The sequence below is a fragment of the Cynocephalus volans genome, chromosome 14, assembly GCF_027409185.1.
Source record: "Cynocephalus volans isolate mCynVol1 chromosome 14, mCynVol1.pri, whole genome shotgun sequence".
Taxonomy (NCBI): Eukaryota; Metazoa; Chordata; class Mammalia; order Dermoptera; family Cynocephalidae; genus Cynocephalus; species Cynocephalus volans.
In genome coordinates, this window is record NC_084473.1 from 98,344,824 (window position 1) to 98,372,138 (window position 27,315).

General features: G+C 46.8%; 2 protein-coding genes across 6 annotated transcripts in view; one reads left to right on the forward strand and one right to left on the reverse strand.

Moving 5' to 3' along the window:
* Window positions 1-9,538, forward strand: part of TGFBRAP1 (transforming growth factor beta receptor associated protein 1) — a 67,002-nt gene extending 57,464 nt beyond the window's left edge. For all 5 annotated transcript variants that reach the window (XM_063078479.1, XM_063078483.1, XM_063078480.1 and 2 more), the window contains 4 exons: window positions 1,055-1,201; window positions 1,697-1,856; window positions 4,907-5,340; window positions 6,963-9,538. In XM_063078479.1, coding sequence (XP_062934549.1) covers window positions 1,055-1,201; window positions 1,697-1,856; window positions 4,907-5,340; window positions 6,963-7,139 — 918 coding nt within the window. In that variant the 3' untranslated portion in view covers window positions 7,140-9,538. The remainder of the gene's footprint in view (window positions 1-1,054; window positions 1,202-1,696; window positions 1,857-4,906; window positions 5,341-6,962) is intronic.
* A 9,009-nt stretch (window positions 9,539-18,547) lies between these two features.
* On the reverse strand, window positions 18,548-19,666 carry GPR45 (G protein-coupled receptor 45). Its single transcript, XM_063077577.1, has one exon. It carries the CDS (start codon window positions 19,664-19,666, stop codon window positions 18,548-18,550), a length of 1,119 nt encoding a protein of 372 aa, XP_062933647.1.
* Between the last annotated feature and the right edge of the window lie 7,649 nt (window positions 19,667-27,315).

The window sequence follows — 27,315 nt, forward strand, 5'->3', positions numbered from 1 at the left end:
TTCTCAGTGCTCATGGATGATAACAGCAAAATATGCACGAATTCTGTGTGCCAGATGACGGTCAGTCACCTGGCTGACATATGTCATTTCTTTTGAACGTCACAACCCCACGAGGTGGGCCTTATTTACAGATGAGGAAACTGAAGCTCAGAGAGGGTAAGAAACTTTTCCAAGGTTATACAGCTGGTGGAGCCGAGATGTAAATCCAGCCTTACAGAACCCAGAATTCATACTTGTAACAGCTGTGCTGTATAAATGTTTCCCATATTTTGACTTTGTGAGGTGTGTGTGTGTGTGTGTGTGTGTGTGTGTGTGTGCGCGTGTGTGTGTGCGCGCGCGCGCGCGCATGTAATAGAAAACGCACACATAAGTGCTCAGGGGAGGTGCAGCACGAATTGGTTTCCCTTCTTGTCTCATTAGGACTTCCTTCAAAGACAGAGTCCAAGCAGCACCCGTGATAGGCCCAGGCAGGCAGCCTAGAAACGTGCTCAGGGACCAGAGATCAGGCATCTATCATAAATAACTATTTCAGAGCTAGCATAAATAGTCCACAGAGTAGATAAGCCATGTTCAGAGAACTGCGTTTACAGTACTGAATTTCCAGCACTTTTGATATTCTTTCACTTACTATTTGGCAAGCGACTGTCCCTGTTTTTGTATGATCTTAATCTTACAAAGTTTTTAGTCCCTGAGTTGTCAAAACCTGTCACCAGTAAGTGCTTCATTCTTTAGTTTCCAACCATTTTAAAAGATCTTCCCGCTGGATGGGTGTCTGAGGAGGGCTCACAGTCTGGCCGCCTTTCCTAGCTTTATTTTATGCTCTTTGGTCTTTGTCGGTGCTCTATTCTGGACCGTTTTTCTCTAGCACTGTATTTTTTTAACCACTTTATTGAGATGTGATTGACATACAGAAAGCTGTAGACATTTAATGTATTTTATCATCATATGTTCAAGGATGATTTCACCTGAAGCATGAATGTGTAGTGACCAAAATAAAGATGAAGAAAGGGTGACTTTGAGAAGCATAACAACTAAATTGCTACCCTTCTTTCAGGTTGGAGTTCAAGTTTTCACCAAGAGACCTTTGGACGAGCAGCAGAAGAATAGTTTTAATCCAGATGATATTATCAGTTGCCTTAAAAAATACCCTAAAGCCCTTGTTAAATATCTGGAACATCTAGTTATAGACAGGAGACTGCAGGTGAGCACTTCAGAACTTAGACTGAGGTGTATGGGCTGCCTGGTCACAGGAGTGACTTGCGAGAGGGGATCTGACTTGATGTTCCCTGGGTGCTCGGGCTATGCTGCGGGGAACTGGGGCTTGGTGAAAGAGGCCCCGAGAGTCAGTGGCTTTGTTTACCCTCCCGCTCATGTTCTCTCAGCTCATATTTCTCTTCTCTTTTCCTTCTTCGTTATTATCCTGAAAGGAGATGAGAGAAGCTACACCATTTTGTAGACTAAGTCCTGTGGCCCTTACTTCTCAGCATGGGAAGTGACCCTCCACAGATTCTTAAACTCGTTTTCCCTGCACTGTGGTTTTGGGAGCTTTCCACCCGGCCAGTGTTGTGTGTTAGCTGTCCTGGGGAGTCCGCCCCACTCACCCCAGCACAGGGGCCGTTCTGGGAGCTGGGCTGACAGTGAGCTCTCGGGCCTCCCCACGGAAATGCTGTCTCTGCTTGGATGCCGTCTCCTGCAGAAGGAGGAGTACCACACTCACCTCGCTGTCCTCTACCTGGAGGAGGTGCTGCAGCAGAGGGACCCCACCGGCGGCACGCATGCCCCAGCCACCGAGACGCAGGCCAAGCTACGGCGGCTCCTCCAGAAGTCCGATTTGTACCGAGTCCACTTTCTGATAGGTGAGGATGCTCTCCAGTCCGTCTCTGTGTAGAAACTTCTATCAAGGGGTTGGGGGAGGCAGAGAGGAAGGCTTTGGCCCAGCTCCTGGTTTTGATTCTGTGGTGGTTCCTTGCACCTCTTTTTGACATGGAGTCAGCCTTCCAGGGTGGCAGGGGGAGGGGTTGGTGAGGCTTCCTGTGCTTCTACCGTCTGGAGATGGACAGTGCCCTTTAAGTGATGACATTAAAGCTGCCCAGACATTTTGGACGTCTGCGTGTCTATGCCCTTCATTCAAACTTCTTGATTCGGCTTCAAAGCACTGACTCAGTTCCTTCTGGTGACTCCAGTATCTGATGAATGCTTTGCCAGGGGTCATGGCCCCAACAGCCCAGTCTTGGACTGCTCAAGCCCTAAGCCAGAGGAAGGCAGTGCACGTGTCTTGGAGGGTTCGGGTTTTCAGTCCCTCAGGGGTGCAGAGACCAGTTTCTATATTGTGTCAGGTGCCGCAGAGTAGCATGGTTCTTGCACCTGGTAGAATTAACTAGTTTCTTTCTGTATTTGACATTGTAGAATTCCTGGATTTGTACTTACTGCGATTAGTAACATGATTTTCTTTAACAGCATTTAATGCTGTTTTTTGACCACTACCTACATTTGGCTCTCATTATACACAGTGGTTGTGTTCTATAGAGTCTCCACAAACAGTGAATTAGTGAACACTGGACCACTGTCCTTGGGGGAAATACAGGGTTAGCTTCCTGCAAACCTCTGGACACGACATTTCATCAGTTGTTTAGTACATAAGCTTGTTTTGTGAGTGTTTTTGTTTAAAGATGCCTTACTTAATATTTATTGTTAATTTATTAACATTGACTTCACGGCCAGCAGCACCATGACTCATGCCCAAATGAAGCATATCTGACACACGTATTTTCTCCATAGGGTACATCACAGCTTTCCTGTGCTTAGAGACATTAGGCAGCACTTCAGCACTATGCTTGGGGGCCATTTTAAACAATGAGATCACCAACAGAAAGCACAAAAATGCAGAAAACGTAGCACTAAATAGATCGTGAAAAGGATATTTGTGTGTAATATGAGAGCTGAAACAAGGTGGAGTTTTGCCTTGTTTATCCTCAGCTGTGTGGGTTGGGCGGCTAAAATTCTTCACCACTCTCTGCTTGGCTGAGAATTATCTTGAAATTGCTGCAAGTATTGATTTTGGGATTACAAATAAATTTTGGCAAGTAGATGAATTTTCAAATGCAAAATCCATGAATAATATGCCAGGCATAGGTCAAAATGCTGAGCATGCATTATGACACTTAATTTCCACAACAACCTTATGAAGTCAGTCCTGTGATGCTTCCCATTTTTACGGGAGAGTAAAATGAAGCTTAGAGAGGTTACCTGTCTTGCCCCAGGTCATGCAGCTCATGAGCAGTAGAGCTGGAACACGCTCGTGGCTGCTAGTTCACATGAACAGCAAATCCTCGTGCTAGCTTGCACTTACGCCAGGTGGCCTTCAGCTGCACCACTCTGTGCAGCCACATGATGGCTCACAGCCACTGTCCATCCTCATTGGTCAGTGCCCACGCTGTGTTGGTGGTTAAATATTTTCACTGTCACTCCTGACTTATGTTTTTTGCTTTACAAGTCCCCTAATGAAAATCTTATGCTAGTCACAAGTTTGTTGATCAATGTTTTCATTCAGCCAGCTTTTCTGAGCCCATAGTGTGTCACTGTGCACTGAGGACATAAGGATGGGAGAGACCTGGTTCTGGTCCTCAGAGGTCTTATCTTAATCAGAATGCAGATAGGGCTGGTCAAGTTCTAGGTGGGCTGAGGGGGCCATGAGCTATGCCTTGGGATGGGGGGGTCAGGGAGAGCCCCCCCAAAGGAGGTTCTGTTTGAGCAGTCATAAAGGATAAGTCTGGGCTTGCAGTTAAGACTGGAGCTTGCAGGAAATGGGGGTGTTCCCCAGGGTGCTGTGGGATGTACTAACTTGGTGCCCCTTGTTGGTTAGGTGACTTGGAGAGATGCCAGATAGGGAAGTTGTAGTAATGATTCCTGTCCAGCTCTCTACTCGGGGGTGGCTGTGAGATGATGGATGTGGAAGTGTGAATCACCACAGTGATCTTCTCTTGACTGCCCTGCCCCTCTCCCTGTGCCTTGAATATGGTAGCCACTTAGTAATTTGTGTTGATATTTCACCATGAGGATGATGTTGTGCATATTGTGGCTTGTCTGGTGCTATAGGTGACATACATTGCAGAGCCAGCTCTTTGCTACAAGACTTAGTGGTGTCAGCACAGGCATCTGGCCTGAGGAGCAGCCCCTGTGTGGCCAAGCTTCAGATGCCAAATGCCTATAATTTGGATATTATCCTTGGCCCTGAAGTAAGACTTGTCCTCGGAAGACCCTGTCACAGTAGAAGGAGGTGTTTTGTTATCTTGGTGAAGCAAAGTGACTTTGCCAATGAGACATAGCCACTAAGGCAGGGCCTTGGTCAAGACAGCTGCTTACTTTGGGTTATATCATTTTCCCTATGACCTGGAAGCTTAAGTGCAGGAGAAGCAAAAGGAAACCTTTTGTTTTCAACCTTTTGTTGAATAATGTAGATATGGATTTTTAATAACATAAGCCAATATTCTTTTCACTGGAATATATTTTAAATTGGAATGAAGGGGTTCAGCAAACCTTTCGGGGGAGGTGGTGTTTGTCTGGACTTAAGGTGACATGGTGCCTTCTGCTGGGAAGATGGGATGATGATGAGTTGATAGGAGATGTGGGACAATGATTCTCAGTGATTCTCCAGGGCTGTCTGAGATCATGGATCATTTGTTTTATTCATTCTCTAATCATTGTAAGTAGAGTCTGTCCTCTGTTTTACCAATGCCCAGATTTGCAGGGTGAAAATACAATAAACCCTTCTCTCAATCATCTGGGTGACAGTATTTGGCAACGTCCGGGTGGCCAGATTGATTTTGCCCCTTCTGTAGCTCAAACTGGCAGGAAGGCAAGTTGTGTTGGGTGGGCCCCCTTCTGAATCTCCGCTTCTGTGTACTAGATCGGATCCAGGGTGCCAGCCTGCCCATGGAGAGTGCCATCCTCCATGGCAAGCTGGGCGAGCATGAGAAAGCCCTGCGCATCCTGGTGCATGAGCTGGGAGACCATGTGGCGGCCGAGGACTACTGCCTGTGGCGCTCCGAGGGCTGCGAGCCGCCGTGTCGCCAGCGCCTCTTCCACACGCTGCTGGCCATCTACCTGCACGCCGAGCCCTCTGCGCCCGAGCTGGCCCTGGCTGCTGTGGACCTGCTCAACCACCATGCTGTGGAGTTTGACGCAGCCCAGGTGCTGCAGCTGCTGCCTGGCTCTTGGTCAGTGCAGCTTCTATGCCCATTCCTGATGGGAGCCGTGAGGAACAGCATCCACACCAGGAGGACCGCGCAGGTGGCCTTAGGACTGGCCAGATCGGAAAACTTAATCTATATGTACGAGAAGGTGAGTGCCTGGCCCTTCTGGCCAGTCGATGTTTTACGGAAGGCAGATTTTAAGTGTGGAGAATAGTTGTCTGTTTTTTCTTTTCTCTTTTTGACTTTAATGCATCAAACATCTTTGTGAGCAGCGGAGGCAGAGGCTGGGCTGGAAGGTACAACACTGGTGTGGTTTTTGCTCCTTGTAGATACTGATGATCAAGAGAGCGGGTGTAAAGGCCGAGGGAAGCAGAGTAGTGTCAGAATAGTGAGCATGTACTAGCATGGGCTTCGTGCCGGGCACCACCTAGCACTTTATCCCATAATGCCATTTCATCATCGCAACAGTATCATGTGGTGTCTACTGTTATTGTCTCCATTTCACAGAAGAGGAGACAGGCACAGAGCAGTCACATGGTCAGTAAATGGAAGACCCGAGAGGTGCTTCCAGATCTCCATTCTTGGTCCCTAAGCTGTGTTTCCCCTCTGGAGACTTCTTTCTCGTGGGGTCTTACTCCATGTGGCTGGCAGAGTAGTCTTTCCAGGGCGGGAATCTTGTTTAGAAGCTCTGTTGACTCCATGGCCTAGAAGATGCAGCTTCCCGCCTCAGGCCTGTACTCCCCATAGCTCTCTGCTTTGCAGCACTTGTCCTGGTTAGCTGTGCAGAACTTCCCAGATGTGACGTGCTGTTTCACACCTTCTTGCCGTTGTACGTGCTTTTCCCACTGCCTGAAATATTCTTGTCTTTTTCTCTGTGCCTGGCGAATGCCCAGTCACAACCCAGGTTAAGTATTTCTCCTTGGTGAAACCATCTCACACCCCGAACAGATGAATCACCTTCTCTTTTGCCCACCCATGTTCTTTGTGCATGTTTCGTGATTGTCTTCCTTCACTGTTAGAACTTTGGGTTCTTCAAGGGCAGGGAACTCGCTGTATTTATCTTGGTACCCCTAGGGCTGAGCCTGTGTGCCAAGGGCACCGAGTAGAAGTCTATGGAGGGATAGAGGCAGCTGAGTACAGTACGAGTTCACCTCGGTGCTGCTTGATCCTGCCTGTGGCTGCCGTGCTGGGCTGACACAGCGAATTGTGCAGAATACTTTAACCACACACGAGTCCTGCTTATCAGACAGGGGCCTCTAAACAGATGAAGCTGTGTTTCCTGGGACCACTCAGGAATGCGCCACTAATTATCCACATGGCTTTGGCTAAGTCCCTAATTTGTGATTTGCTTTTCTCATTTGCAAATGAGAGGGTCAGGGAATTAGATGATTTATATGATCCCATTCAGCTCTAACATTCATGACTTTATAAAAGGCCTTGCCTAAAATGATCAGAACTTAGAGTGCATTTGAGAGAGGCTCTTGGATAGAAATGCTTTGGCCAGACAAGCAGCAGTGACTTTTGTAAAAAAAAAAAAAAAAAAAAAAAAAAAAAAAAGGCAGTTTTGTAGCTTTTCTACCTCTCCAGTTACTAAGGATGTTTTTATTTCTTTTTCACCTCTAATATTCTGTTAAGAAGTTGATAAGAAAGCAATTCTCATCAGTGATAATCATCTACAAGTAATGCCTGTCAACTCTGAAAAACTGGAAGGTAACTACTTCAGGTGTAACTGTAAGTGACAGAATTCTTGGTCTTGATTTCTTTTTGCAGATGAAGTTGAAAGGAAGCTCAGTTCGGCTCTCAGACAAAAAGCTTTGCCAGATGTGCCAAAATCCCTTTTGTGAGCCTGTGTTTGTCAGATATCCAAATGGTGGCCTTGTGCACACCCGCTGCGCAGCCAGCAGACACACGAACCCCAGCTCACCCAGCCCCGGCACTCGGACTTGAAACGTGACCTCAGGGTGCAAGGGGAACTCCGAGTTCTTTACCAAGCCTGCCACACACAGCAGACAGCCACCGCACCTTGTGTCAGCCAGGACAAAGGGAAGACACCTGGGTGCTGGGAGACTGCAGTCCTTGTCAAACAAGGACTCCTCACCACTGACTGCTTTGTATGAATGTACACAAAAAATCCCTGAAAATGGAGACACGCAAGAGTTCACCTGTCCAGGTACATAGTAACCCAAGTCAAAGGTCTACTTTGAAAGAAAAAGTGCATCTTCCCTGTGCAATCCAGACCCAGGTGAGGGATCCCCACCACCCCGCACCCCGTCTTTAGACACACATTTGCACTGGAAACATGTTGTTTCAGTGTGGCTGGTGACGAAGCCCTCTGGCTGGGGCGCGTGGCCAGGTGCAGAGCGCTGTGGTGGGCACGTGCACCTGCTGGGGAGCAGCGTTGTCCGTCCCTGCAGCTCAGCCACTGGCAGTTCCAGGACTACCTCGTGGGCTCTGCCCTTGCCCTTAGAAATAAATGGTCGACCTTAGAGGGGAGTGTTTTTGTTCCTCCTCACTTCCCACCCAGCTGTCAGCACCCGAAGCATTCTGCCTTGTGTTCCCGAGCACTCAGTTTTGGGTAAATCATGTGCTCCTGGCTTGGGTAAATCATGTGCTCAGTTTTGGGTAAATCATGTGCTCAAGAGAGCTTCCGAGCCGTGAAGATGACGGCGGAAAGGCCACCGTGGCGGGCAAGGCCAGGCATGTGCTGCTGGGCTGTCGCATCGTCCGCTGATGTGATTAACATGTTCATGTGTTTGTGTCCCTCTTCTAGTTTTTCTCTTGTTTAGAAATTCACCTGTCATATTTGTGAGGGATGTTTTTCTTGTTCAAATGTACCTCCTACTGAATACTCGGGAATCAAAGGGAAGCGTGGTGAGCACAAGCTGAGTGTCCCTTCCAGGAGAGGCCAGCTGGATGGAGGCGCCCCGGGCAGGGCGGGTGGCAGCTGCTCCCTCACACGGCGCCCGCCCGCCCGGAGCTGTCCTGGGCCGCAGAAACATCCGGCGTTCAAGATGGACTCTGTAGTGTCGCCGACAGCTGCGGCCCTCCTTACTTCACTGCCCTCTTGAATTGCTTCGATGTGATGACCGATTCTGTTAGGAAGTCACAGTAAAGGCAGCACACCCCTCCACAAGCTCGGGAGCCAGAGTCAGCCTGCACGTGGGGCCAGAGAGGGACGCGCTCTCCACATCTGCCCACGCCTTACTGATGGGAGGGACGGCTCAGTCTCTGTGCTTTAAAAAATGTTTCCTGTGCTAATAATTAATAATGGTCAGTGTATTTTTTCCTTTTGTGATTCTGTGTGGGCCAAGAAGCAGAAACATCCGTGTGTTGATTGGGGTAATGGGCGCGATCTTTCCCTAACGATGTTTCCAGTCCTCTGCTGAATAAACGAACAGATTCTTGCAGCGCAACGTATGTTGTGTAACTTGGTATGAAATCGAGTCCAGTCGTGGGTTTCCCCATGGTGGACTGTTACAGAATGGTCATGTTGTTGCATATATTGTCATCACAACTGGTGAGTTTGAGTTTATGTTCCTCAAAGAACAAGTTATCAGTGTATGCAGAATTGCACTTTGAAAGCATTGTTTCCGTGTACACAAAATGGGTAAAATCTTGAAAAGGCCTTGCTCTTTCCTGACTTGGGGACACTAGTCTTTGTTCTCTGAAAATCAATCAATATTTTGAAATGTTTATCACCCTTTAGAATAATGGGAATTAGAGTTGAACAGTTTTCCATCCCTCCTGAATCTTTTAACAAGCAGAATTCTGTGATACTGTGCAGAATTGTCTGGTATGTTAAAAACTGTACCTTTCTCTAACCTTTTTCTCACTCCTGCAAGGCCTTTTTCTCGAGTCATATTTTTAAGAGAAATCTATGGTTCTTTCTAACAGGCCTGCTGTTTTGTGACTGTGCTGTTCAATAGAGCAATTAGAACCATCACTTCGACCTTTTCCTCTCATTAAGTTCAGTGTAACCTAATTCTAGTTAAAACAGCATGAATTGAACTCAGTTTACATTAATATTCTATGGGCAATACTATTTAATTTTATGAACTGTTTATCTGTTGTTGCCTATCAAGTATTAATGTGGGAGTGTTGCATGGGCTGAAGAGCCCTGATGGTGAACGTGGTAACAAGTGCTGGCTCACGGCAGGAGCACGGGAGGTGGCTGCAGGGCCACTGTGGGGGGAGTGCCACGTAGTGAGGTGGTACCAGCTTTTGCCTGCTATCCCACGGAGACCTTTGTCCTTGCAGCTTTATCCTTTGCCCCAATTGGGTCTCAAATACACAAGATGTACAAATGTAAACTTGTGATTTTATTAAAATACTTTTAATTCTTTGTTCTTCCTGTAATTTTTTAAAAAATAAGAATTGTCTTGACGTGATGTTTTCCACTCACACCGTACCTACTGTGAGGAGTTCTGGAACTGAGTAACAACACCTCCGCACTCTTCCTGGCTCTTGTAGAGGACTTGCATCGGCCACACCTCCAACTCTTACTATCTACCCAATTTTAACCTAGTCACTTCTCATTTACCCGTTGCATGTTCTTAGGGTGCTCCTTGACATTTGTTGCCTTCTGATTAATCATGCACTGAGGAATTTAACCAAAGAGATTTCCAATTACTTCTTACATCCTCCACCTCGTAGCCAAATGCTCTTACGTAAGCCTCTGCCCTTGGATTTCTAATCCTGAACATATTCAAGGACTGTAACTTTTTTTTCCCCTCTGGATGGCTGGCCAGGACTATGGCTTTTTTAAAAATCTCATCTTTTAAATTTTACCTCATCCCCTAGAACGTTGTTGATAGCAGGTCTTTGAGCAGTCCTGTTGAATTTCACAGCACCTTCTCCTGTTCTTTCATTCCAGGTTCTGTTCTAGCCCTGAGGAAAGGGTATGTTAACACAGATGATATCCCCTGGCTATTCTAACCCTATTCTGCGTGCCAGTTGGGCTGGGTAAATCCCAAATTTTTGGGTGTGGGTAGAGGCACGAGGTGTCATGATTCATCCATATTTCACATTGAAGAAACAGGCACAGTTGGTTCAGGTGATTTTCTTGGAGTTTGAGTGGGCACCATGGCAGAGCTATAGTTCCCACCTGCAGATTCCCCTGCCTGGTGCTTTACCAGCCAAAAATGAGAAAACCAGAGAGCAACCAGGGTTGACTGTATTCAAACTGTAGTGTTGCTGCTTTTAGGAATCATGATGCAGCACCTATACTACTCTTTTTTCATTTTACATCACTGATGTCCTAAGGTCTATACTACACTAGAGAATAAGAAGGCAGGGGGACAGAGGGGGCCTGTAGACGTGTAAACCTGCCTGGAAAGAAAGAGGTTGTGGATTCACATTGACTAAATTGTGAGGATCTTACAAAGGCAGGAGACAAAGCTAAGTGTCTGAAAGAGAAAGTGAAATTTATGTCCTAAATGTGTCTGTTCGTGGAGGCGAAGACTGGCGTCTGACTCAGTTAAATGGACTGTGACTCGTGTTGGGATTAATTAGATATTAACTAACACCTCATTTGCTCTTAGCAGATCTGTCAACCTTAGCATTCGAAATGAAAATGTACAAGAATCTAGACCATATGGACTAGAGGCCCTTTCACCTTCTCAAAAAACCCCAATGGCTGGGGCACCATCTAAAAGCTTGTTAAATACGATGTTTGGAGATAAGTGCTTGAATTAATGAAGCCTGCTTTTCTTTAGTTTGCAACTGGGAAAGGGAAACAAATAGCTGTAATTCATTCTGCAGTCCAGAGTTGTAAATTAGTTCAATGAGATCACATGGCAGGAAGGGATTAGAAAGCAGCACACACGAGTCAGGCCAGGTGTGACTTGAGAAGTAAAGTCTTAGGTGTGTGGAAACCTGGGTCTTGGGCTCTGACACACTCGACTGTGGCCCTGGGTGAGTCATCCCCTAGGCTGCCCTGTAGGCTGGTGCATGTGACATAGCAGTTGGGTGTGTGTTTCATTGGCAGGACTCCTAACAGAGGTTCACTCTCTTGCCATCGTTCTTCTCTCTGTACAAACTGCTGTAACATCTTTTGGGAAGGGAAGGAGTTGTGCCTCATCCCCAGATCCCTGGTCATGTCCCTTCTTGGACAGTTGCTGCAGCTGTTATAGCTCCAATTTCTCCTTCAAATGGGCTACCTAGTTGTTTTGTTTCATTTTTGTTTCTACAAGGAGCAAATTACTTCTGCAGTTGAAAAAATCAGTAGATAAAATTTTAAGAACTTTTTTTTAAACTAGGGAACATTTATTCTTAAGGATGGAAAATACGCCAATCTTTTACAGAATCTAAAACCTACACTTCAGTACGTTAGTGTTCTCTCGTATCAAGTGAAGGACTCAGCTGTATTGCTTGTTGCACTGTTGGAGAAGAGGAAGGAAAGATCCAAGAGAACCAGAGAAGAGAGTTGGGGAATGAAGAGGATGTGTAGGCAGAAAGAGGCTCACATGAAGGGATAGCAGAGAGTTAGAGATTAATGGGACAGAAACTGTGGGTATCATCGCTGGAGAAAGCAGAAGCAGCCGAGAGCACACACCTGGGCCTGGCTGGACAGAAACCCAGTGGAGCCCACAGCCTCTTGTGCACATTTGAGGGGACCCCAGGACTCCCTGGGAGGGGAAAAGCCTTTCTACCAGCCTGCACTGGCTGCTTCGTGAGAGGCCCACCAAATCCCAAAGAGAATCCAGAGACCTTGGGGAGAAAGAGCTTCCCGTTTCAAATAACATTTCTCCCTTACCTCTGTTCACTCTTTGAAAGCAAACTGATCTTTACATTTTTCCTTATGCATTTTTTAAATCTTTCAGTCTTATTAGTCTTTCATGATAAGCTTAGTCACCCTCTCTTCATGGTGTAATAAGGCACCCAAAGGCTTCAGGACACCAGCACAAAATACTGAAATGAGGGAATATGAAGCAGCATTTGAATGAGGGAGGAAATGAGAAATAAATTCCCCCAAAGGACCATTAAGAAGGAGCAGCTAGCCTTTCTTTTAAAACACGCTTCTGCAAATGAGCTCCGTTATTTTTTCCCAGACTGGAATGGTTGGCAGAGGGATGGCAGATGCCAGAGGCAGCATGAAAGAGGAGACAGAACATGAAGATCCAGGGCAAGAAATGTGTTCTTGTTACCTAGACCTTGCACATCTTCAAGTGTTTATCCAGACACCTTGAGAGGCTGAACTTGGAATTCAGTGCCCTCGGGATCATGAATGCAGAAAATTAAATTCTGGTCACATCTAAGCATTTCTCACACAGATAAGTTCTTTCTGTTCCTATCAGACTAATTAGGAAAAATCTATCTGTGCTGCAGCCCCTACTAGTTCCCTCTTTGACGGTGGCGATCTCTGGCATCTTTCCTATTCCTAGAACACCTTGTTCTCTGCTCCTCTAGGAAGAAGGGGCAAGAGAGCAGAAGGTAAACCGGAGCTCTCTGCCAAAGTCACCTTGGACACCTGCACAGAGTAACATACACACCATGCCTTTGCATGCAAACATCCTTTTATTCTTACAGAATCCAGATGCTAATCTGCCAGCGAGGGTCCCCAAGCCCTCCCTCTTTTTGAGTAGTTAGATTACCATGGGCTGGCCCGAGCCCTGTCCCAGACTCTGCGGTGATCCACCTGCCCATCGGCAACCAGTCTCCACCTTTCAATAGTCGAAGCTTTGAAATTACACTCTTTCCTCTAACATAATCAAATTCTGAGGCAGAGTGGTCTCAGTCAGTGCTGACTGTTTGTTTAAATAGGAATTTTTTTTTCTTATCTCGGTAAAGTTCATCCCTTCGTGGCTGCAAATTTTCTAATAGTTTAGCTCTTGTCTCCCATCATTTGTATCTAAAAGGTTAAATGTGGCATGTTTCTCTCCTTACCACCACAGGCATAAATGTGCGCCCTTTCTGCATCTGGATGTGGGACTCCATATGTCGGGGGTTGAGGGTAAAAAGAGAGGCAACCATCTTCGGTTGATGTGATAAAAATTGTTTATTTTACAGTGAACAAAGCCTCACTTATATTTGTACTTAGGACTTCAGAATTTGTATGCGTGCTAGGATTTCTTCGTTTTAAAATGGTGCGATGTTTGGGCAGACACTGCTGGGTGTCACCTAGACCCTTCTCCTGTTCCGCCGTAAGAAAGTTGCAGCTGGGCGCACGCCACCAAGCCAGGGACTCCATTTCCCAGCCTCCCTTGCAGCGACTGTGGCCACGTGCCCCCGCCCCTTCCCGGTGGAGGACCAGGCGCGTTTGCGCATGCTCCCCATGCTCCGCCGCCGCCTCATGAGCCGGAACACGGAAGTGGCTGCCGGGCCGACTGACCGTAGAGATAGGATGAGGCGCCGGCGGACCATGGGAAACAAGGTGGAAGGAAGAAACCTGAGTCCTGAACAACCACATGGAGCAGAGAGCCGCCTAGCTGCCCTGGACTTTTAATGAGAGGGAAACACAGTTTGTCTTCCCGTTTAAAGCCACTTCAGTGTTGGCTGTCTAGGTAACGGCATCCGTAGCTGTTTACCCAGCCCGCCCCCCATCTCCCTCCTGCCTCCCTGCATTCCCGAATAGGCCCACAGCACTCTGCGGAGCTCAGAGCAGCGGCGTGCACCTCGGCGTCAACCTCACCTGTCAGCCGCGTGAGGCCAGCTGACAGCCCTGGGAGAGTTGTGAATGGAGTGACCTGGTGCAGTTGAAGCCGTCCAGCAGAATTTTGCTCTAAAGTCAAATCCTTGCTTCTCACTTCATTCATCCTGAATGCAGAGGATGCTGCATCCTTGTCAACCGAACCGTGAAATCTTAGGCAACATAAGGATGAAGAAAGGGATTGTGATACTGTGATATAGTAAATACACATTTGGTCTATGCCCTGGTTCCTGGCACACAGCTCTTAAACTCTTGGTATCCTGAGAGTGGTGAGTGTGTTTTGTATGCTAATGAGATGCCTGGTGGCTGGGGGCCCCTAGGTAGCTTCAGGATGGGGGCTGGTCACCAGAGAGACCAAGCCAGGTTGGAACTTTCTGCCTCACCCCCCCACCCCCCGCCATCCTCCTGGGAAGGGAGAGGGCATGAAGGTTGGGTTGATCACCAATGGTCAATGATGTAATCAATCATGACTACGTGATGAAGCCTCCATAAAAACCTAAAAGGATAGGGTTTGGAGAGCTTCCTGGTTGCTGAACAGGTGGAGGTGTCACGGGCAGGTGGCATGGAGAGTGCGTGGAAGCTCCCTGCCCTTTCCTCATACCTTGCCCTATGCATTTCTTCCATCTGAATGTTCATCTGTATCCTTGTAATATCCTTTATAATAAATAGGTCAATGTAAGTAGAGTGTTTCCCTGAGTTCTGTGAGCCATCCTAGCCAACTAATTGAATCGAGCAGGTGGTCATGGGAACCCCTGACTTACAGCCTGTCGGCCAGAAGTACAGGTGACAACCTACTTGTTGCAACTGGCATGGGAAGTGGGGGGCAGACTTGTGGGACTAAGTCCTCAACGTGGGATCTGACGCTGTCTCCAGGTAGATAGTTTCAGAATGAAATTCTCCAGCCAGTATCTGCTGGAGAATTGCTTGTTGTTGTTTTTTTTTTTCCTTCAGAAGGACTGAACAACCACTTTCCGAAACAAATTTCCACCCTTCCCTCCAAAAGGACAAACCTTGGCTATAAAACAGATTGACAGTACACATGCAATAATTACTTCCTCTCTATCTTCAGCGTCTACCGAGGAGCACGCTTTGGACTCGGTCCTTTACGTACATTGTTTCATTTGCTCCTCACCATGGCCCTCTGACTGGGAGCATGTCTGCCATTGCTGAGATGAGGAAGGTGGGGTGCAGAATCACAGGCAGCGAGGCAACCCCAGGGTTGGGCCTGTCCCAGCCCGGAGCACCTACTCCCCTGCCCCTGCATTTCAACAAGAGCAGAGCCTGAGCGCTGGGCATGTTGCCACCGCGAGGGCTCTGGGGCCGGGCTGCTGACTGCGGGAGCACGGGGAGCAGCGCAAAGTCGAAAACACATGACATAGGGATTGTCAGTCCAAACAGTGTCTCAGGGAGTCATGTGCAGGGAAAATACACCCAGGGCTCAGAATGGCAAGGGAAGAATGGATCTAGATTTTTGTTGCTCATCTTGGCTGTGAGAACGTCGTAGGAAACCTTTGCTTTTATTTCACCTTGACTGTGGGGACCAAGATTCAAGATGAAAAGTGGCACATTTGTGGGGTAGTCATGATTAGGGTGACACTTCTGAGATGTACTTGTCCTGGGCGCTCACCTCCGGTTTCTGTCTCTCGCTCTCAGCCCCACAGAAACAAGTCGACTTCACACAAAGCCCAGGGTTTGGGTGAACCCTGGAGCTACAGAGAGGATGAAAAAATAATAAAACAATAAAGCAGTGTTTGCCCTGCCAGCCTCGAGGAAGGAGACCAGAACTAAATATTTACTTGGTGGCTTAGGAAATTGAAGTTCAATAAGGGTTCATCAAGGCCAGAAAGAAGCATGAAGCGGGGGCAAGCTGCAAGTCAGAGATGAAGGCTAGCTGGCTGGAGTTACTCAGCAGGGCCATGATAAAAAACAAACAAAAGAACATGGGCACCCTTGTTGTGACCCCCATTGCTCAGTCTCCTAGTTGTCATCTTGTTGCATCCTTCTTGTTAGTCTGTCCAGCTTTGCTAGTAACTTACAAGCTCTAGACTTTCTAAAGTTGGTTTGCCTTAGGGGGTTGCTATGGCCTGAATATTGGTGACCCCCAGTATTCATATGCTGTAACCTAATACCCAGTTTGATAGTATTAAAAGGTGGGGCTTTGGGAAGTGATTAAGTCATGAGGGCTGCACCCTCGTGAATGTGATTAGTGCCTTTATAAAAGAGACTCGAGGAAGCTTCCCTTTCCCTCTGCCACTCTGCCATGTGAGGTTTCAGTGAGAAGACATCCATCTGTGAAGCAGAGAGCAGCCCTCACCAGGCATCAAACCTGCCAGAGCCTTGATCTTGGACTTCCAGCCTCCAGAACTGTAAGAAATGAATTTCTATTGTTTATAAATTACCTAGTCTAAGGTATTTTGTTATAGCAGTCTGAATGGACTGATACTGGGGTGTTGGGCATTGGATTCTGGGCTTATTACTCATGGTCTTAGTGGGAATTTTGGCAAGAATACAGTCTTATACACTGAAAGAGCAATAATACTTTATTTAAAATATATACAAAATTATTACTTTGAAACATATATATTACTATCCAATGTACACCACACAACACTGATTGATGTAAATTTTGGTACCTTCGTTCATTCAGTTTTGTAGTTTCTCTTTTGCTCAAGGCTCCTGAAGAAAATTCTCTTAAATGCCCACTGGAGGGGAGGTGCCCTGGGGCTTGTCCCCTCCACGGCCTGGCTGTGCTCCTGGGCACTGCTGGACCCTGCGACCTGCCCCATGGGAGCTGAAGGCAAACCCTGGCCTTGCCGGGGGCACTTGAGACACAGAATTGAGGGGACCTACCTCAATCAATCATGCGCTAATTGCCTGTCTTCTCTCTATCTTCATCTGGGTATAAAAGGAAGGTGGTCTTGGTGAGAACAGGTGTCAGTCGTTTTCTTGACAAACCCTCCCCTGGACTTAGATTAGTGTAAATTCCATCTTCTTGTCAGTCACTGCCCTGCCTCTGTCACCACTAGCACAAGAATACACTGTGACAATGGGGAGCTGGCCTCTCAAGACAATGTGGAGAGAAATAAGAACTGAAGCAGAAGTGGATCTTTGTGCTCTTAGGCTGAATTTGAGTTACACTGTCCTGAGATAGATCAGACAACTGCTTTGGGGCCAACCCGTGCCTCACTCATCACTGTCTCCACTGCAGTGCCTTGTATCTACTAGGCACTTAATAAGCGCTCATTGCATGGATGAATAAATGAATGCAGGGGATCTGGTGACTATGGGTAGAAAACACATTTTAGAATCAGAGTGAGAGATGAAAGGGATGTTGGAGATCACTTGACAAATGGGGAAACTGAGGCCCAGAGAAGTGAGGTGAAACAAACATGCGCATTACTAGTTCCTGATAGAGTTAGACCTGGAATTAGATTTTGTGAATTTCTCCATAAATTTCCCACTCTCTTCAGGTCTGAAACTGTAAAGAGAGCTCATCAGACTCATTGTTATGCCTTGAACTCTAGAAAGTCACCTCCCAATGCCGGAAGCTTCTGGTGGTGACCGGTGGTTGTGGGCATAGTAGCCAAGTGTAGGGTGCAAGCAGAAAGGGCCCCTCTCTAGACAGGTCCCGGGCAGGTGGGCCAGATGGCAGCAGTGGACCTGAATGAGGTAGGAGGAACACCAGGTCGATGGGACCACCCAGCGGGCAGCACGGGATTGTTCTGCCCTCCCCTGCAGCAGTTCGAGTGCTGAGGTGAACTTGGTGGCTCACAGCAGCTCTGCAGCCCAGAGGAAAAGTGTAAACAAAGCCCAGTGACTGACTGCTTCTGATGCTGAAAGCAAGTGGCTATAAATACCTGCCCAATGGATGAGCTACGGGGGTGTTTTTTCTGCACGTTGGGAACTGGTGGCATGACACAAAGGGGGACATGGAGAACACTGGAGGGAAAGTGAGGAGGACCAGAGGGCCTGCCCAGCAGATGGGGCGGCTGACAGGGTGCAGGGACAGGGTGGGCTGGGCTGGGTGGGGGCGGGACATCTTGAATGCCTGGGTGAGCTTCTCACCTCATTTGAGCTGCCCCAGAACATTCTGTGGGCCTCGAGCCACTGAAGCCTCCTATGTGTCACACTGGGGAACTCCAAAGCACAGGGGTCACTCTGCTCACTGTCCTCATAGTGTGATTTTGGTTTCTTTCTAGAAAGGATAATTTGGTATGGTCAGAAATGCACATGTGAACAACATAAAGAGGCTTGCGTGATTCCCCATACACCAAGTAACTCTGAAGAACGCTGGTGTCAAATAGAGTGGATGGGACTTGTGAGATGATGCACTCTTGGGTTCTCATGTCAGAACATAGGGCACATGGAAATGAAGAGGCGGCTGGGACTGCAGAATTGATCTCTTGTGACATCACCCCTGCTCCCCTCCTCCTCCCTACCTTTCTGCCCAACTCTGCACTCTCCTACCCCTCCCATTTTGCCTTAACTACCTTGCAGTTCCCATCAGACCCACCTCTGCCGAGGAGAAACAGAAATAATTCATCTTGCTGAAATGTGAAATCTGGGAGTCGCAGCTCATCTGGTAACAAACGAGTCCCTTTGTGCTTAAATAGCCACCGCCACGTGCAGACTAGGACCGGCGGGCCAGGAGGCAGAGCAGGAGGCAGGCGTGGGCCGGGCCGGCCACCCTTCTCTGGCCCCGACCGGCCTACACAGCGGACTGGTTTTCGTTGCACACGTAGACTGTGCTTGGCTGGATTCTCCTGCGGATCCGCTCAGGCACTTTGGGCAGGATTTGGAAGGTCTGGGGCAGCAACTCCGTGCAGGCCTCGCGGAACTTTTTGATCCTCCAGCAGTAGACGATGGGGTTGAAGACCGACTTGAGGTAACTGAGCCACAGGACGCAGGTGCTGGTGGTGTAGAAGGAGGGGCTGTGGTAGAAGCGCCGGCTGAACACGGACAGGAGGCTGTAGACGGCGTGGGGCAGCCGGCAGAGGGAGAAGCCCACGAACAGGACCAGGAGGGTGGTGAAGGCCTTGGTTTTGAAGCTCAGGTCCACGCTGACTTGCTGCCGGCGCTGCAGCTGCCGCAGGCCGGCCCTGCTCGGGTGCCTCAGGTCCCCGCTGTCCGACTGGTCGTGCACGCGCACGGCGTTCTTGCGGACCGTGTTGAGGATGCACAGGTGGGAGCACAGCATGACGCCGAAGGGCACGAAGAACACGGCCGCCACCAGGGTCACCACGTAGGCACGGGCTGCCGGCGACTCGGTGTAGCCCAGCACGCACTGGGGGGCCCGCGCGGGCACCTCCACCCGCGTCCAGCCCGCGAGCGAGGGGACGGAGACGCAGAAGGACAGCAGCCAGGAGGCCGCGATGATGGCCTTGGCCCGCCGCGGGCTCAGCCTGTCCTGGCGCCGCACGACGACGAGGAAGCGGTCCACGCTGACGATGAGCAGGGTGGCCGCGCCCTCCAGCGCGAAGAACCAGTAGAGCGTGGCCGAGAGCCGGCAGAAGGAGCCCCCGAAGTGCCAGCGCACGGTGGCGAGGGTGACGGCGGCGAAGGGCATGCAGCACAGCGACAGCATGCTGTCGGAGAAGGCCAGCGTGGCCAGCAGCAGGTTGATGGCAGAGCGCATGGCCGGCCTCTGGTACACGACGACGCAGACCACCGCGTTGCCCAGGAAGCCCACGGTCACCATCAGCAGCATCGCCGTGGCCAGCGACGCCCGGAGCGGCGCGGGCAGCGGGGGCGCCCCCGCGTGCGACGCGTTGCTGGCGTCTGCTGGCAGGTACTGGGAGGTCTCGACGGACGTGCTGTTACAGGCCATCGTGGAGAGACCCGTGGGGCCGGGACGCGGCGGCTGGGGGTGGCCCTCAGCGCTTCGCGGCCTGCCATTTTCGGCCCGCCGCCTGCATCTTCTTCCTGCACGTCTGTGGCTCTCCGGGGCACGGGAGGGCTCGGGAGGAGGGTCTTCCTCTGGGAGCACGAGCTGCTCTGTGACGCGTCGATCACGTGGTAGTCACTGCTGCAGCTTGCTGCTTGGACGCCCTCTAGACCAGAGCAAGGGAGAGTCCAAAGAGAAGGGAGTCAGATTCTGCAAGCACGTGTCAGGATGTGAACAGAGCATGGTTTAATTCAACAGGTAATCCTAAACACTGGAGTAGAGAGGAGAGAATAGGTCATCCAGTTACCATTTGTGACAAAGCTCGGTATTTACAAATATGAGTCTTGTCAAGCAGCCCACAGGACCTAATCAGCCTTGCTTTGGGGAGACTGATACTTTGTAATTAGCACTTGTGAGTCTGAGTTTGAGACAATCTGGCTGAATGAAGCCTTGGACCAGCAGCGGCCATTAGCCAGTCAGCTCCGCCAGGGCACCGGGTTTTGTCTGTTTTATTCTCTGCTGTATCCCAGCACCCAGAACAGTTCCTGGCACATGGGAGGTGCCCAGTATTTGAAACAGAGTAGATGAATAGTGGTAGTTGATGCTGTGCTATATTTGTTTAACTTAAAAAAACACCACCACCACCACTCTACTGAGGTATAACTGACATGTAACAAGCTGCACATACTCACATCTCAATGAGGGTGGGGATGAGTGTATATGCCATGAAACCATCAGCACCACCGTGGCCATGAACATACCCGTCACCTCCCAAGTTCCCTCCACCCCCTCATTAGTATCTTTTTGTTTGTTTTAATTTTTTAAAAATGTTAAGTATATTTGTTTAACTTTATTCTGAATAAGTGTGAATTCACATGTAGTTATAAGAAATAATATGGTGCAATCCCATACACCCTTCACCCATTTTTCCCCAATGGTAACATCTTGCAATGACTGTAGTGCTGCTGTAACATGACTTTTGGAAACACTGATGGGGAGAAGGGAACTCCCTCCAAAGATAAGCCCTTTAAAAAGATGATATTCATTTTTGTTTTCATAGATAGGACAAGAATGGCGGTCAGCAGCTCAGGTCTGCAGTCGGGCTACCTGGGCCGGGTGAAATCCAACCTCCCCCATTTGCCCATCACTGGACATCTTATGGCCGACTGATTAACCTCTGCTGTGTGCCTTCCTCAGTTGGAACATAGCATGCTAATCAGGCCTAGGTACAGAGTAGTTGTGAAGTTACCTACAAAGTGATGTCATCACACCTGGATGTAATATTTACATTCGATGGTGTAATATTTACATTCTGTGGTATAGAATGTAATATTTATATCCTATGGTGGAAGGTACCTGGATGGTAAGTGGTACTATTATCATCTGAGCCCAGAGGCAAACCAATTACAATGTTACAATTGCTTAATTTATGTTATACACACGCACACACATTTGCATCTGTACTAGACCTGCCGGCGGGGAAGCTGCTCTACTGAGAGTGAGACTGTTTTGTAGTCCATTTCCAGTACAGCTGATTGGACCAGGCAGCTGACCCAAGGACAGCTAACCAGCCTGTGCAAGGACTGCAGCGCTGAAACACTGAGGTGGGAGCTACTGAGCGACTAAAAGAACTCAAAGGGATAGATAGCGAGAAGTCTCAGGGTACGGCCAAGGCCACAAGGGGTTGCTGCATGTCCTCTCTTTGCCCCTCCAGATCCCGGGGCCACCTCTCCACCTTGCCCTGGCCTGGGAGGCGGGGGCTCCTTACCCTCTGGTAGAAGGGGAGACGTGAGGTCTCTCTTGGCTGGCACCCTCCCGCCTGGTTGTGGTTGGCAGGGGTTCACTCCTTTCTGAAGGCCTCAGCCCCTGGAGGGGCCTCTCTGCAGGCTCCCGCAGCCCAGGCTGCTCCCCAGGCCTCCTTGGTTTCCTCTAACCCGGCCTCACCTTTGACAAGAATTCCTCCATTAACTCTCTTTGTGACTGAGGATCTAATTCCTCTCCTACCTGCACCCTGACTGAAGCAGAAACTGAGAGTAAGCAGATAGCAGAAGGCAGGGAAAAGGTGTGTGTGTGTGTGTGTGTGTGTGTGTGTGTGTGTGTGTGTGCGCGCGCGTGTGTGTGTGCGTGTGTGTGTGTGTGTGTGTGCGTGTGCCTGGAAACAGGGACACAGAAATCTACTTCAATTCCTGACAACTGTCCACTTACGTTGCATTTCCAGTATTTTCTCCTTTCTTCGTTTATGGGTTTTGGTTTTTGTGGGGTTTTTGGCAGCTGGCTGGCATGGGGATCGAATCCTGGACCTTGGTGTTATCAGCCCCATGCTGTAACCAACTGAGCTGACCAGCCCTCTTTCTTGGTTTTTAATGGAATTTTTAACTTTTTACTTTTATCTCATCTTTTACCATCACCTTTGCCATTACCTCTCAGAGACAGCCTCTTGAACATTTTCTGGTTGGGTTTTGCTGATGGTTACATGCATAATGCCAGGTGATTAGCTGACATCTTATTTCTTGATATACTCACTTTTGACACTGTCTGTGGGCCTCGCCATAGGAATGATGTGAGTTTAGCTGACTGTATACTACCTCACTACTCTCCTCCTAATTATTGATGATTTAGTGTTTTTGAAATAGTTTGAGTATCATTGTATAAAAAATACAGTTGTCCCTCCTTACCCATGGGTTCCACATCCATGATACAACCAACTGCAGATGGAAAATATTCATGGGAAACAACAATAAAAATAATAATACAACAATTAGAAGAACAGAAATAAGAAACAATACAACATAACAACTATTTACATAGCACTTACATTATATTAGGTATTATAAGTAACCTAGAAATGATTTAAAGCTTAGGGGTGGATTGCGTATGACAGAAGCAAATACTTCACCATTTTATATCGGAGAGTTGAGCATCCGTGCATTTTGGGATAGGGGCAGGTCCTGGAACCAATTGCCTGGGATACCAAGGAACAACTGTGTACTTAAATGTCTGTACAGTATTCCATCAGATGTGGATAATGTCTCTTCATCTCTACGCTCTAAGATACACATTGGTACCTCTTCTTACCCATCTTTTCTCTCTGCCTTTTACATCCTTCTGTCACCAGCTATGCCTTTACTTTTACTCAGTCAAGGTCACTAATATTTACATTCTGTCCTGCCTACACAGCCAGATCTTCTGAGCTTTCTCATAAGTTGACTTCAAGAATTTAACTCCCATTAAAGGTGTTTACATTTTTATGACTGTAATACTGTTCAGAGTTGGGTCAGATTGTCTGCTGGAATTACATCTTCCCGACTTGTTTAAATTATGCTCCTAAGGGAGTCTATGTGCAAGAACTACCTTCCTAGCCTCAAGGTCAAGTGGAGTAAATTTTTTTACGACTTGTGGAAGCTTTGACAGTTTATTTCATATGAGTTTTAGTCAGTTTTCTGTTGCTTAGAATACCTGAAACTGGGTAATTTATGAGAAAATAAAATTTATTTCATACAGTTTTGGAGGCCAAGAAGTCCAAGATCCAGGGGGCACATCTGGTGAGGGCCTTCTTGTGGGGGATTCTCTATGGAGTCCTGCAGGCGATGAGGGAATCACATGGTGAGGACTGGGCAAGAGTGCATTTTATGTGATCATTTACTGTCTTTATAAAGGCCCCAGCCTGCTCCCTGATAATGTATTAAACCATTAACCCCTTAATCCATGAATGGATTAATCCATTCATGAGGGCGTAGTGCTCATGATCCAATCACCTTATAAAGCCCCCACCTTTCAAATACCATATTGTGGGTGAAGTTCTAACATGAGCTTTGGAGGGGACAAACTTTCAGCCCATAGCACATGGATAGCCCATTTTAGGTCAGGCCTTGTATCAGGGTGAATGGGCAAAGAGCCAGCCCTCAAGCTGAGGGATTCTCAGTGCCAGCAAGAGTAGGATTTCCCTGTGGGATCCCACCATGCACATTATAAACATTCAGAACCATCAATAGCATGTTCGATACTTTTACTGAAGAGTCCTCTACTTTTTGCCTGGGGGAGGAGAGTCAGTGTCAACAGCCTGAACTTCACATAGGCTGAATCCCTCTTTTAAAAAAATACACTTTGAGTGGGTCTCTGTTTTTCCAGTGCAAATGTTAAATAACTATTTCACATAGTGTGTAAGAATATAAAAACCTCAGCTTTCATCTTTAAGAAGTGCTAAGTGTATAATAGAGGCTAAGAGCCCAGTCCTGGACTCAGATATCTCCTATGAACTGGTGATTTTCTTAATTTCTCTAAGTCTTTGTTTCTTCATCTGTAAAAATGGAGATAACAATAGTGCCTACTGGACAGGGTAATTGAGAAACACACAAGGAGCTTGGCACGCAGTCCATCTGCTCTAGCTGCTGATTTATCTTTACTTCAAGGCCGAGCCTTCATTAGCTTGGCAAGAGGTCCTCAGATGGAAGATGCTTTTGAATTTGTTAACAACATATCACTCGACATGTACTTTGTTTAAAAATTGACCTAAGGTACGACTGAGCAGGTAGGCCTCACCACCAGCAGACTCCATCCCCAGACCGGCAGAGTGCTCACTGACCAGAGAGGCACCCCGCCGGAGAGGCCCGAGATCCACGGAGACCATGGGCCCTGCAGTGCCAGTGTGCGACCAAGCAGGTAGGTGTCACCACTGCCAGACTCCATCCCCAGGCTGGCCAAGTGTGTGCCAACCAGAGAGGTACCTCCCCTGAGATGCCAAAGACCTGAGGCATAAGTGGGCAACCGAGCAGACACTGAGGCAGCCGTGCCAAATTGGCAGCCCCAGCAGCATCCTACCCTGACAATAGTGTCAAACTGGTGGACTGTGAAATCCCTTGCCACAATGACTAAACATCAAGGGAAAGATACCAGAAATATGAAAAATCAAGGAAGTACACCACCAAAGGGTCATAACTCTCAAGCTCTAGATTCTATAGAACAAGAAGGCCTTGAAATGTCTGACAAGGAATTCCAAGTGATAACTCTAAGGAAACTAAATGAGATACAAGAAAATTCAGCTAGACAACACGATGAAATGAGGAAAAGTATACAGGACCTGAAAGAAGAAATGTGCAAGGAAATCAATACCCTGAAAAAGAATGTAGCAGAGCTTGCCAAGCTGAAGAATTCATTCAACAAAATAAAAAACACAACAGAGAGTTTAACCAGCAGGCTTGCAGAAGCAGAAGAGAGAACTTCTGACCTTGAAGATGGGCTGTTTGAAATAACACAGGCAGAAAAGGAAAAAAAAAAAAAAAAGAAAAGAAAAAAGGAAAGGAAAAGAAAAAAAAAAGAAAAAAGAATTAAAAATATTGAAGAAAATCTAAGAGAGATATCAGAAAACCTTAAGTGCTCAAATATCTGAGTCATGGGTATTCCAGAAGGGGAGGAAAAAGGAGATTGCATTGAAAACATATTCAACAAAATAGTGGCAGAAAACTGCTCAGGTATAGGAAAAGACACAGGTCTTCAGATTCAGGAAGCTCAAAGATCCCCAACTGTATTCAACCCAAGAAGGTCTTCTCCAAGATATGTTATAGTCAAATTGGCAAAACTCAAAGACAAAGAGAGAATCTTAAAAGCTGCAAGAGAGAAGTGTCAAATCACCTATAAGGGAGCCCCAATCAGAGTAACGTAAGACTTTTCATCACAAACCCTAAAAGCCAGAAAGGAATGGGGTGATATATTCAAAATACTAAAAGACAGAGATTGCCAGCCAAGAATACTCTACCCCACAAGGCTATCCTTCTGAAATGAAGAGTAAATAGTATATTTCTCAGACAAACAAAAACTGTGAGAGTTCACTACCACACGACCACCCTTACAAGAAATTCTCAAGGGAGTACTGGGTTAGGTATCTGAAAAATAACTACCACTGCTGTAAAAACTCAAGAAAAATCAAAACCCACTAGTAAAATAAAAATGCCAACAATGAAGAGAGAGAAAAAAAATTTATCTGCAACCCAAGGAACCAACAAATACAAAAAACAAACAGTAAATCAGAAAGAAAGGAACAAAAGACACTTAAGACATCCAAACAAAAATCAATTAAATGCTAGAAGGAAATCAATACTTTTCAATAACAACTCTTAATGTAAAAGGATTAAATTACCCAATCAAAAGACACAGACTGGCTGACTGGATTAAAAAGGAGGACCCAAATATATGCTGCCTTCAAGAGACCCACCTCACCTATAAAGACTCACATAGACTAAGAATAAAAGGATGGAAAAAGATTTACCATGCAAAAAGAAATGAAAAATGAGCTGGAGTAGCTATTCTTCTATCTGATAAAATAGACTTTACACTAAAAACCATAAAAAGAGATAATGAGGGCTACTACATAATGATAAAAGGATTGATCCATCAAAAAGACATAACAATTATAAATATATACACACCCAATGTCGGAGCAGCCAGATTTATAAAGCAAACTGTATTAGATCTAAAGAAGGAAATAGACACTAATACCATAATAGCAGGAGACCTGAACATCCCACTATAAATATTGGATAGATCATCTAGGCAAAGAATCAGCAGAGAAACACAAGATCTAAACAAGACTCTAGACCAATTGGACTTGGCATATATCTACAGAACATTCCATCCAACAACCTCAGAATATTCATTCTTCTCATCAGCACATGGATCATTCTCCAGGATAGATCATGTGCTAGGTCACAAATCAAGTATCAACAAATTCAAAAAAATTGGAATTATCCCATGTACTTTTTCAGACCACAATGGATTAAAATAGAAATCAATAACAAATGAAATTCTGGAAACTATACAAACACATGGAAATTAAAGAGCATTTTACTTAATGACATATGGGTCCAAGAAGAAATCAAACAGGATATCAAAAATTTTATTGAAACTAATGAAAACAATGATACATCATACCAAAACCTGTGGGATACTGCAAAAGCAGTATTAAGGGGGAACTTTATTGCATTAAAAGCTTACTTCAGAAGAATGGAAAGATGGCAAGTGAACAACCTAATACTTCACCTTAAAGAACAAGAAAAACAAGAACAATCCAAACTCAAAGTTAGCAGCTGGAAAGAAATCATTAAGATTAGAGCAGAACTTAATGAAACTGAAACCCAAAATATAATACAAAAGATCAATGAATCAAAAAGTTGGTTTTTTGAAAAGATAAAATTGACAAACCATTAGCATGGCTAACTAAAAAAAGAAGAGAGAAAACCAAAATAACAAAAATTAGAAATGAAAAAGGTGACATTACAACCTATACCGAGGAAGTACAAGGAATCATTAGAGAGTACTATAAACAACTATATGCCAACAAATTTGAAAATCTGGAGGAAATGGATACATTTCTGGACACACAAGAACTACCAAAACTGAGCCAAGAAGATGTAGAAAATCTGAACAGACCAATAGCAATAAAAGAGATTGAAGCTGTTATCAGAAGGCTCCCAACAAAGAAAAGCACAGGACCAGATGGATTCACAGCAGAATTCTACCAAACATTCAAAGAGGAATAGACACCAATTCTCTACAAACTATTCCAAAAGATTGAAACAGAGGCAATTCTCCCAAACTCA

Coding starts and splice junctions, on each gene's coding strand:
- GPR45 (XM_063077577.1), bottom strand. CDS start 19,666: ATGGCCTGTAACAGCACGTCCGTCGAGACCTCCCAGTACCTGCCAGCA.